General features: G+C 36.6%; 1 protein-coding gene across 9 annotated transcripts in view; it reads right to left on the bottom strand.

The window, feature by feature from the left end:
- Positions 1 to 12,612, bottom strand: part of Znf143 (zinc finger protein 143) — a 62,662-nt gene that overhangs the window by 41,911 nt on the left and 8,139 nt on the right. For 3 of the 9 annotated variants that reach the window (XM_076846855.1, XM_076846864.1, XM_076846863.1), the window contains exons 2-7: positions 8,660 to 8,774; positions 8,041 to 8,133; positions 7,113 to 7,196; positions 6,149 to 6,232; positions 5,328 to 5,524; positions 3,654 to 3,728 (exon numbers count right to left, since the gene is read on the bottom strand). In XM_076846855.1, coding sequence (XP_076702970.1) covers positions 3,654 to 3,728; positions 5,328 to 5,524; positions 6,149 to 6,232; positions 7,113 to 7,196; positions 8,041 to 8,133; positions 8,660 to 8,774 — 648 coding nt within the window. Of the gene's footprint in view, positions 1 to 3,653; positions 3,729 to 5,327; positions 5,525 to 6,148; positions 6,233 to 7,112; positions 7,197 to 8,040; positions 8,134 to 8,659; positions 8,779 to 10,110; positions 10,159 to 10,663; positions 10,773 to 12,612 lie in introns of those variants that run through there. The other 6 variants (XM_076846859.1, XM_076846860.2, XM_076846861.1 and 3 more) reach the window with 5 other exon arrangements.

Here is a 12,612-nt window from a genome sequence, read left to right as displayed (position 1 = left end):
TTCAGGCAGACACAGAGCTACAACTTCATAAGCAAAAATATAGAAGGAGCACAAAGGGATGAGACCAGAAGTTATACGTTCTGCTTATTTGCTACGATTCCTTGAGGCAGTCTGGCTTTTTAATACCATACATTGGGCCCTCAATATCAAATGTGATACTCAATTGTTTTAGAGAAACAGGAAGTTTTGGTCAAGTACCAAAGAGAAAAAGAATAAGTCACAAATACAAGCCATATATATAATTAAAATTTTCTACTGCCACATTGAAATGGGAAAAAGAAACAGATAAAGTTAATTTTATTTAACCCAATATAATAGGCCAAATATGTGTTATTTCAACATGTATATGAAAAATTATTGATGAGATATTTTACTTTTTTTTTTCACAATATGTCTTAAAAATCCACACCTTAATTCAAACTAGCCACCAAGTGCTCAATAGCCACGTGTGGTTAGTAGCTACCATACTGGACAGCACAGATCTAGTCTGCAAGGAAAAAGACAGAAGGCTTTAGTCAAAAAAAATTCTATTGAACCGTCTTTTATTTTGTCTATTGGTACCAATAACAATGGTTTTATTTCTTCAGATAAAAAGTAATGAAGTTGTGGGGTATGGTGGCACATGGCAGCTTGGGAGGCTGACGCAGGAGGATCAGGAGTTCAAAACCAGCCTGGGCAATTTAGTGAAGCCCTAAGCAACTCAGCGAGGCCTTGTTTCTAAATAAAATATTTAAAAAGTGCTGGGGAGGTGGCTTAGTAGTTAATTAAGCACCCCTGGGTTTAATCCCTGATACTCCCTCAAAAAAAAGGTAATGAAGTTTTTAATGACATTTTTGCCTTAGTAATTCTCAATCCCTCTGTTTCTGGATTCAGAAATTAACTACTGGGCTGGGGATGTGGCTAAAGCGGTAGCACGCTTGCTTGGCATGCGTGCGGCACGGGTTCGATCCTCAGCACCACATACAAACAAAGATGTTGTGTCTGCCGAAAACTAGAAAATAAATATTAAAAAAAAAAATTCTCTCCCTCTCTCTCTCTCTCTCTCTCTCTCTCTCTCTCTATATATATATATATATATATATATATATATATGTAACTCTCTCTTTAAAAAAAAAAAAGAAATTAACAACTGATGTTAATAGTCTTTTATAATAATATATGTTAATAGGTTAAGAAGCCTGATGGTAAATTCATTCATTTTTTGGTTAAGTCTCACTCTATATTAGTTAATTACAAGCACACTTATAACTTCCTTTCTTTAAAAATATTTTACAGTTTCCAGGTATGGTGACACATGCCTATAATCCCAGTGATTTTGGAGGCTAAAGCAGGAGGATTGCAAGTTCCAGGCCAGCCTCAGCAATTTATTGATAAAAAATAAAAAAGGGTGGGGATGTAGGTAAGTGGTAGAGTGCCCCTGGTGATAAAAAAGAGAAAAAGGAAGGGAAAAGGGGAGGAAAGGAGAGGGAAGGATGAAGACAGGGAGGGAAGAGGGAGGGAAAGAAAGCAGAAGAAAGAGAGAGAGGAAAGAGGGGGAAAAGTACAAAAATGGAAGGAGAAAGGAAGAAAGGGCTGGGAATGTATACCCTGATACAATACTCTGAGTTAATTTCCATTACCCCCCACCCCCAATCTGTTTGCAGCATGGTGGTGCAGGCCTGTAGTCCTGGCTATTTGGGAAGTTGAAGTAGGAGGATCACAAGTTCAAAGCCAGCATGGGCAACTCAGCAAGACCCTGTCTCAAAATAAAAAATAGAAAAGGGGATGTATATAGCTTAGTAGTAGAGCACCCCTGGGTTCAAAACATAGTACTGCAAAAGAAAAAAAAATCTAAGATTGTACTGCTTAAATATCTTATCATTTGGTAGTTACCAATAAGAAAACTTAATAGGCCACTGCAAGTCACTGAGCTATCTCTTGCATACGTTTACATGTGTTTCCATTTCAGTAGAATTTAGCTGAGATGAATTTGACATAATAAAATTTAAAAATATTAAGTCTCATTCATAAAATGTGAAAGTGAATTCCAAGACTTGAAAACTTTACCAAGAATCACACAATTTCAAAGCTCATGGACTTAGTAAACAGAAAATTAAATTTATATTCTTGTTACTCTGTAGCACCACTTGAGCTGTTAAATATATAGACTGGCTATTCAATCATCAAACTTGTATCAGAGATATCAGTAATTCTTTTCTTTTATCGTTTATTAGTATTATAACTGAAAAACCTCTTGATAAGCCCTAACAATCTCACTAAATGTTATTAAGTGGTGATGTTAATGCTCAAAAACGTGTCTCTGGCTGATCACAGAGACATATACCTGTAATCCCATCTACCTGGGAGGCTAAGGCAGGGGGATCACAAGTTCAAAACCAGCCTGTGCAACTTTAGTGAGAACCTTTCTCAAAATAACATTAAAAAATAGTTGGGGGTGCTGGGGTTGTGGCTCAGTGGTAGAGTGCTCGCTAGTATGCATAAGGCACTGGGTTAGATCCTCAGCATCACACAAATATAAAATAAAGATATTATGTCAATCTAAAACTAAAAAATAAACTTTTTAAGAAAACATTTATTTTTCAGTTGTAGGTGAACACAATATCTTTTATTTCATTTTATGTGGTGCTGAGGTTTGAACCCAGTGCCTCAGGTGGGTTCAAAATAAAAATAAATATTAAAAAAAACAGTTGGGAATATAGCTCAGTGGTAGAGTGCTTTCCAAGCATGTACAAGGCCTTGGGTCCAATTCCCAGTAAGAAGGGGGACAAAAAAGATGGTTACTTGGGTGGTTAATAGGGTGTTACCTGAGCAAGGGGTAGCCAATGACTAGACCATGGGTGAACACTGAATCAAAGGAAGCCACAGGCCATTTGCAGCCCAGGAAGCAGTCTGGTACAAAAAGTACAATCAGTTTTGCTAAGTATGAATAATAATGATTAGTTTGTCTGGATCTTCCCTTCAGAATTTGAAAAGGAAAATACCAGAATAGAAGTAGAAGAATAGAAGTAGAAGAAACTTTTAAAACATACAAATGGCAAAGTAGTATATATACATAATGGAATATTACTCAACATTAAAAGAAAATAAAATCATGGCATTTGCAGGTAAATGGATGGAGTTGGAGAATACAATGCTAAGTGAAGTAAGCCAATCCCCCAAAACCAAATGCCGAATGTGTTCTCTGATATAAGGATGCTGATTTATAATGGGGATTGGGGGGGAGTTTGGGAGGAATGGACAAACTTTAGATAAGGCAAAGGGGAGAAAGGGGAAGGGTGGGGGTATGGAGGTACGAAAGTCGGTGGAGAAAAAAAAAGGCAAAATAGCAAGGATTAGGTCATAGTAATGAGTGAGTCACAGAGAATGGATCCACAAAATTCCATGAATGGGACAGTAAGAAAACTGCCTGGTTTCCAAAACTGCTTTGGATTCCAGAATACAAACTAAGCTGGATTTCTGTGATATTTCTATTTCTGTAATGTCACTCTACCACCACTAACAAATCTTAGGGCCTGAGGTAATTTGAGAAAGCTGGTCCTAATACGGATACTGTTTTTCTGAAATGGTGCAATTTTCCTGGAAAAGTAGCATGTTCTCTATTGTTGCTTAGAAAACGTTAAGAGATTCTTATATAACAAAGGAGATTTACATACCTGCATTTTTTTCTCTTGTTCATTTTCTCCAATTATTCCAGTACCTGTTACACTTTCACTTCCATCAATGGACACCTATAGGAATAAAATAAAGCTTAAAGATGTTTTACCTTTGCATTTTTAAAAATACCTTCATTTTATTTATTTATTTTTACATGGTGCTGAGAATTGAACCCAAGGCTGCACACATGTGAGGCGAGCACTCTACCACTGAGCCACAACCCCAGCCCCTTATCTTTACATTTTTACAGTGTGGTGACAAGATACCAGGATGACTTCATGCATGCTGGGCAAGCCCTCTTCTACTAAACTACATCCTTAGCCCCATGTTTTACATTTTGGTAATGTATGGCAGGTGAGAACATGGAGGTTTTGTTGTGTTGTTGTTGATGTTGTTGTTGTTATTATTATCATTATTATTATTTGTGTAAACTTCTCAAATAAAAATTGAAAAAAAAAAAACTTAAATTAAATGAGAGAAATATGTTTGATGCAGGAAAAATACCCACCACCACCCCCTTTTAGAGCTGGGGTTTTTGTACATTACTCAGGCTGGCCTAGAACTCTTGAGACTCAAACATCTTCTTAACTCAGCCTCCCAAAGGGTTGAAACTATAGCCATACAGCATTACACAATGATCAAAACTCAATCCATCTCTTTTTTTTCTTGGTACCAGGGATTGAACTGAGGGGCACTTCAGAACTGAACCACTGTTGCAGCCCTTTTTTACATTTAAATATACATATATTACTTACATTTATATATATATATATATGTGTGTGTGTGTGTGTGTGTGTGTATGTATATGTATGTGTATATATATATATACACATATATACACAGAGAGAGAGAGAGAGAGAGAGAGTATGTGTGTAATGAGTAAGTCACAGAGAAAGGATCCACAAAATTCCATGAATGGAACAATAAGAAAATTGCCTGGTCTCCCAAACTGCCTTGGATTGCAGAATATAAGCTCCGCTGGATTTCTGTATTATTTCTATTTCTGTAATGTCACTCTACCACTGCTGACAAACCATATATATATATATATATATATATATATATATGCATTGCTGGTTCTGCATTGCTAGTTTCCCAATGCAAAAAAAAAAAAAAAAAATATATATATATATTTAGTTGTGGATGATTATTTGTTTGTCTGTTTATTTATTTATTTATTTATATGTGGTGCTGAGAATCAAACCCAGTGCCTCACATATGCTACAAAAGCACTCTACCACTAAGCCAAAATCCCTTTTTTATATTTTATTTAGAGACATGGTCTCGCTATGTTGCCTAGGGCCTTGCTAAGTTGCTGAGGTTGGCTTTGAACTCATGATCCTCCTGCCTCAGCCTCCTGAACCACTGGGATTATAGGCATGCTGGGCATATCTATACTTTATTATTTCTTTTATAGCACTCATCCTTGAATATCTCTTTTTGAGAATGACCTGCTAATTCATTTATTTTCTATAAGTCCTTACCCCATTCCCTTATTTTTTCTTCCAATATATCTTTTTACACTTCACCTTTTTAAGATAAATACAGTTCTCTTTGAGGTTGAATGATTTGGGTTCTGTATTGCTAGTTTCCCAATAAAGTGTACTTTTTTTTTTTTTCCATGAAAAATAAAGAGGCTGTACCTGGGACAGTACTGAAGTAAAATACCATACCTTTGCTGCATACTGTTCCAAAGCACTGATAGTGTCAGGGTCAATTGTGCCATCGCCAGTGTGAAGCCCTGCCACTGTCCCATCAGCCTGAATTGCCAAGATGGTGTCAGACTGCGGGACTTGCACTGCATGGTGGATATAGGCTGTGGTGCCATCTTCCAGCTGAACAGCCTGTAATGCACTCTGGTCATAACTATCTGAAGGAGTAGAAGAGAAAGGCCTTAAGGTTTGACAAACAGTTACATATTTAAAAGAAGAAGGAAATAAACTTTTACTGAGTAGTACTAGAAACACCAGATGACGTGCTTTATGTTATTTCATTTAATTCTCAAAAAAACTTCTATGAAACAGGTATATTTACTACCATACAAATGGGAATCAGAATTTGAGAAAAGTCACTTTTCCTTAGGAACCAGGAAATTTTTAAAAACCTAACAAGTAATAGTCAAAATCAGTTGTAAAGAACCCAGGATGTGGGTTGAGGTTGTGGCTCAGTGGTGGAGAACTTGCCTATCCTGTGTGAGACACTGGGTTCGATCCTCAGCACCACATAAAAATAAATAAAATAAAGATAGGACAAAAAAGAAACCAGGATTTGAATTGATGTAATTATGACTTCAAAGTCCATAGTGTTTACTGTTCCAAATGGTTTCTGGCAGCTCAAATTGTGAGAAAGCTTTCTCTTTTTAACTGTGTGCAAGCCAGGTGCCTTGAACTTCAAAGGATAAATACAATTTTTTTCACATGATGACACTTCAGCAGATATTATTTTTCCCATACTCCCACTTTTCCCTTACTTCATATTTTCAAAGTTACTGTACCTTTGGAGGTATGATGAATAAATGCTGTGGTTCCATCTTCTAACTGCACTGCTTGACCATCCTCTAGACGCAAACTGTCCCCTGCTCAAGAAACAATTGTTTACATTTAGGTCCCATGCTTTCCAACATGTTCCAATTACTAACTTGGCAAAAACCAATCAATTAGCTATTAAATGCATGATGACAACCTATAGTTGCTTTATGAGTCAATAAAGCTGCTTTGAGAAAGCACTTAAAAGCAATAGAATACTTGTTTTAGGAATACACACAAAAGGGGAAGAGAGTTGAAAGTAGGGGAAAAAAGAAAAAGAGTAATGTAGGATTCATTTCAAACAATAGACACATTCACCTAGGACTGCTACCCACTAATTTCTAGAACTTCCTTTCCACTATCTTTGAGACTCAGTCTTGGTTACATTAAAATGGTTTTTAAGCCAGGTGCAGTGGTGCACACCTACAATCCTAGCTACTTGACAGGCTGAGGCAGGAAGATTGCAAGTTTGAGACCAGCCTGGGCAACTTAGCAAGACCCTGTCTCAAATTTCTTTAAAAAGGGCTGGGGTGGGTTGGGGATGTGGCTCAGGCGGTAGCACGCTCGCCTGGCATGCATGCGGCCCAGGTTCGATCCTCAGCACCACATGCAGGCAGGGATGTTGTGTCCGCCGAAGACTGGAAAATAAATGTTAGAAAATTCTCTCTCTCTCTCTTTAAAAAAAAAAAAAAAAGGGCTGGAGTTATGGCTTCATAGTAGAGCAGTGCTGGGTTCAATCTTTAGTATTGGAGGAAAAAAAAAAACAACAAAAAAGGTCTTTAGATTCTACCTCTGGCACCTACTTATCTCCCTTTTCAAAAAAAGGCAGACTAGAAATCAGGACCAAATTTAGGTAATATGAGGAAGCTGGTGGCAGCAAACACCGAAATCAGAGAATCAGGAGGTTTCCTGTGTTGTATCTTAAATACTTACTACTTTTAGGTATGGGCACATGTTGAACATAGGCAGCAGAACCATCTTCCAACTGAATGACTTGGCCATCAATGAGCTTCCCATCTGGAACAAAAGATTCAAGCCAATAAATTAGCACAAACAAAAATTTCTTAACTTTATACAATTTCAAAATGATATCAACTATAAAAACATACACTACTTAAGCTCATGTTCATCTTGATTCTTCCCTCAACGTTCTGAGGCAATTCAATAACACATCCAGTGATCCTATAGAAAGCAGAAAATCCTCCCTCAGCCATCCTTCCTCCCCTCCAATTTTCAATCAAACAAGTACAAGAGGAAGAGTGGCTCATCACAGCAAGCTATATGAATTGAACCTCAAGGTACCTTTCAGAACCACTCAGAATCAGTGACCCTGACTATGGGGAAGCTGAACAATATGTCAGCGTATGTGAGGCTGGTTGTCACTGTCACTCCTGGGAGGAATGCAGACCCTGTGTATATACATTTGTGCTCAGTAGGTTCCCATAAAAACAAAGAGTTTTAGAATTGGGCTATTTCTTGGAGCAAAGTAAACAGTAACTTAGAGACAACGTTACAAAAGCAAAACCAAATGTCTATCCTTATGTTTAATAAACACATTAAATAATAACCTAAAGTTAAAAAACGAAAGAATGGTTTTGCTCAAAATAGGAAATAGGTCAGACACACTCCCTTCCCTCCTCTCTCCCACTAAATTGATACCCTAGAGTATCTTCCTATTATCTAAAAGGGTGTCCCAAAATTATCTAGTTATCAAAATTTAAAGTTAAAAATAATTTAAAATTATTATAAGCAATCTAGTGTCTTTAGGAGAGACTGGGAAGGAGGTATAGTTGCTAGGGGTTCCAATGCTAACGTTATAAATTGCTGGTACTAACCAACTGCCCATTTAGGAGGCACATACCTTTAGAATTGTGTTGTATGTAAGCAGTAGAGCCATCTGCAAGTGTTACTGCTTGCAAGCTTACACCTTCCATATTTTCTAAATTGTCACCATCTATTATAAAACAAAATTACTTTCTTTAGATAACTAGTATATGTGCATACTGATTAAATTTTTAAAAAAATGAAGATTAGCAATAGGCAGGTTGCTTTACCTAATACTTAAAGAGACCAAAATGGAATCTCTTTTAGCATTTACTAAAAAATATTTCCCTGCCCTGCTATACCCAATGCCCACATCAGGGGAAAAAAAAAAAAATGCTCAGAATAGCCAGGCATGGTGGCACACTCAGCAACTCAAGAGGCTGAGGCAGGAGGATCACAAGTTCAAGGTCAGCCTCAACAACTTAGTGAGACCCTGTCTCAAAATAAAAATTTAAAAAGGCTGGAGATGTGATTGACTGATTAATTACCACTGGGTTTAATCCCCAGTACCAAAAAACAAAACAAAACCTCAGAAAGGCCTACGTTTATGTTACCTCTAATTAAGTTACAGGGAAGTAAATACAGTGTCATAAGTTTCTATTTAAGATAAATGATATTACCAAACCCATGTGGTCCCTTCAAATATGACTGCTCACCTGCCACAGTTACTGCTTCTGTGAGGCATAAGGTAACATGTTGAGCCTCCATTCCTCCTCCAGGAAACTCTGTCATTCCTTGAGAATCCCGATTTATCTGGGCTAACAACATTTTCTACCTTGAAGAAAAATACAGTCCCTTGAGGATAAACAATGACATATAAAACAAAAGACATAAATATATTACTGAACCCCCCCAAATTTTGAAAGACATAAACAGTATAAGATATTTGATATAACATGCAATTTCACTTAATATGCAGGGTAAGAGTATTAAAACTACAAGTATGTCTTATACCTCAAGAAAGTAGCACTAATGACATGACTTAGTAAGGGCACACCTGAACAAAGCTGAATGGTAAGTATACTCTGGTTTGCTTTCCGTGAGACTAGGGAGTCTGAGGAACAGAAGTAGAGAAAAAAGATTCTGATATTCCAAACACCACTTCTGAAGTTGCTCTATTAAAAAGCATGCAGTTTGGCCAGATGTGGTGGTGCATGCCTGCAATCCCAGAAGCTTGGGAGGCTAAGACACGAGGATCACCAGTTCAAAATCAGCCTCAGCAACTAAGTGAGACCCCATCTCTAAATAAAACATAAAAAGGGGCTGGGGATGTGGCTACGTGGTTAAGTGGCCCTGGGTTCAATTCCAGGTACCAAAAAAAAAAAAGCCATTTCAAAATTCACAATAGGAGATTGTACTTTAAATCCCCCAAGATGAACACTGTATATGTTAACTGTTTTTCGCGGGGTGGTAGGGGGAGTAACAGGCACTCAACCACTGAGCCACATCCCCAGCCCTAATTTATATTTTATTTAGAGACAGGGTCTCACTGAGTTGCTTAGCACCTTGCCATTGCTGAGGATGGCTTTGAACTTGTGATCCTCCTGCCTCAGCCTCCTGAGTCGCTAGGATTACAGGCGTGCACCACCGCACTCCAGCTCCTGTTTATTAGTTTTGAGGTACAGAGTTGCAAAAAGAGATATTAAAAGAACAATCAGAGCATATTATAAAAGCTTTCAAGTATGTATTGGAGTAGAATCTTTTTTTCAAATAAACACACACACAATCTTGAACCCTAATAAAAAACAGCTAAAAGTGGCATTTGATTATAAATGCATTTTAAGTGTAAACTTTTGTTTTCTTCTTTTTTAAAGTGTAACCTTTTAAATTTTATTCATGAGAATGATTGCTTACATGAACTCAAAATCTTAAATCAAAATAAAAGTGATGATAGCAGGGTTATGCATCCAATTTATCATAGAGCCAAGAGAAGAAACAGAAAGGTAAAGCTGATTTGCACAGATTAATTCAGAGATCAATTTTTTTAAAAATCCCACAATATGCTTTAATCAAATAGATCTACTGGCACTAGAACAGTAGTAGATAATATGTTTGAAGTTTAATCACTAATTATTTTTAAGATATACAGGGTAAAGTACTTGCATACCAGAAGACTGAAGGAATATCTAAAAAGCACTGGGTACATCCTCTCTGTGGAAAATAACTCTATTTACATGAAACACAAAAGTAGAAAATATTTCTTCATATATTTAGATTCTTTAAAGCTTCATATTATCAATTTAAACCTGAAAGTGAAAATTTGAACACAACTTCAGCATACTAGGAGACATACCAGTTGTGGTATATCTAATATACTAAATATACTAGAAATAAATTTTAGCTAAATATACTAGAAATAAAGCAGCTAAATATACTAGAAATAAATTTTAGCATTGTGGGGATGGGGTTGTGGCTCAGTGACAGAGCACTTGCCTAGCATGTGTGAGGCATTGGGTTCGATTCTCAGTACCACATAAAAATAAATAAAAGTATCATATCTGTCTACAACTAAAAATATTTCAAAAATTTTTAGCATTGTTTTATTAAATATAAATAATAAGATGCCAAGGCAAAGAAAGCAGGCATTTGTTCCCATTTGTTCCTACTTCATTTAGTCTCTTGTTTATACTAAAAATAGTAACTTACCACCACAATCTTACCTTAAAAACTATAAATCTAAGTACAATTTATATGCAAGGGTTTTCTCATAAGAGTTTCATCACAGGTGCACAATAAAAAGACTCCAGGACATTGGTTCAATACCTAGTACTAACAAAAACAAACAAACCAAAAATTATACAAATATATACTGTGTGTGTGTGTGTGTGTGTGTATATATATATATATATAAAATGTATATATAATTATGTATATATGTGTGTATATATACACATATACATATATGTATATATATCCTGTTTCTTTCCAAATAAACACAACACATTCCCTAACACCATTAAGGTTTGCCAATTCATCTTTCTGCTCTAAGAGGTTTGCCATCTGGATTTGCCTATTTTCATCAAAGTGAGACACCCAGAATAAAAATGATCAGGTCACCCCTTAACTAAATTTTTCATTTAATTTTATTTTTTTATGGTACTAGAGCTAGAACCCAGGAGCACTTAACCACTGAGCTACATCTCCAGTCTTTATTTAATTTAATTGTTTTATTTTGAGAAGGGCCTTGCTTAGTTGCTGAAGCTGGCTTTGAGCTTGTGGTCCTCCTGCCTGAGTGTCCTAAGTGGCAGGGATTACAGGAATGTACCACCACCCTTGGCTTAAATTCTGATTACAAGACAGCAGTTGCCCACACATGATTTTCACTCTTCAAAACTTTTTCATCTCATATCTTTTGTGTGTATGTGGTGCTAGGGATTGAACCCAGGGCTTGTGCATTCAACGCAAGCACTCTATCAACTGACTTACATCCCCAGCCCTCATTTTGTATCTTAACTATTGCAATAATCTCTTTATGTTCTCTTTGTGCCATTCTCATTCTTCAAGTCCATAACAGGGCCAGCTATCTCACTCTATTCTGTATACCACTGAAATTTTTCTTGTGTACAATATTATAAAATAAATTTTAAAATTAAGAAAAATGGAGCTGGGGATGTGGCTCAAGCAGTAGCGTGCTCGCCTGGCATGCGTGTGGCCCGGGTTCGATCCTCAGCACCACATACAAACAAAGATGTTGTGTCCTCCAAAAACTAAAGAATAAATATTGGAATATTTTCTCTCTCTCTCTTTTTTAAAAAAAATTAAGAAAAATGATTCTCAATAGTTTAAAATCAAACATTTTCATTTTTCTTCTTTAGTTCTTGCTATCTATATATACATATATTTTACAGTGTTGTAATTAGAGATATTATTTTGTATTCAGTTTTTAAAATTTTAATAACAAACTACGGAAATCGATCCCTAAAAGTAGAATCTTTAGCTTTTTTCTCTTCTATAAGTTCTGCCAAATTGACAACACACCTTAATAATGATCACTTTTAATTCATTTTTTTTGGGAGGGGGGGTTACCAGGGATTGAACTCAGGGGCACTCAGCCACTGAACCACATCCCCAGTCCTATTTTCTGTATTTTATTTACAGACTGGGTCTCACTGAGTTGTTTAGTACCTCACTTTTTGCTGAGGCTGGTTTTGAACTTGCAATCCTCCTGTCTCAGCCTCCCAAGCCGCTGGGATTACAGGGGTGCACCACCACACCTGGTGATCACTTTTAAATTAAATTAAGGTGTCCAGGGTGTAGCTCAATGGTGGACTGAGCACCTGGCATTCAAGGGATCTTAGGTTCAAGCCCCAGTACCAAATGAACACAAAACACAAATAAAACAACATTAAATTCTCTTATAAGCCATTTAACATTTTTCTTACTAAATATAAGCATAAATGACTTTGTCATTAAAAATAATCTTTCAGTAAATGTGTTTACAAATATAGTGTCTTTGGAGAAGCAGAGTAGATTATATCCTTAACCTCTCAGAGCACATGCCTGTAAGCCCAGCTAATCAGGAGGCTAAGGCAGGAGGATTACAAGTTTAAGGCAGACTCAATAACTCAGCAAGACGCTGTTTCAAAATAAAAAACATAAAAAGGGCAGG

This window comes from Callospermophilus lateralis, chromosome 2, assembly GCF_048772815.1.
Source record: "Callospermophilus lateralis isolate mCalLat2 chromosome 2, mCalLat2.hap1, whole genome shotgun sequence".
Classification (NCBI taxonomy): Eukaryota; Metazoa; Chordata; class Mammalia; order Rodentia; family Sciuridae; genus Callospermophilus; species Callospermophilus lateralis.
The sequence above is the reverse complement of the archived record's forward strand: the minus strand, read 5'-3'. Positions and strand labels throughout refer to the sequence as shown.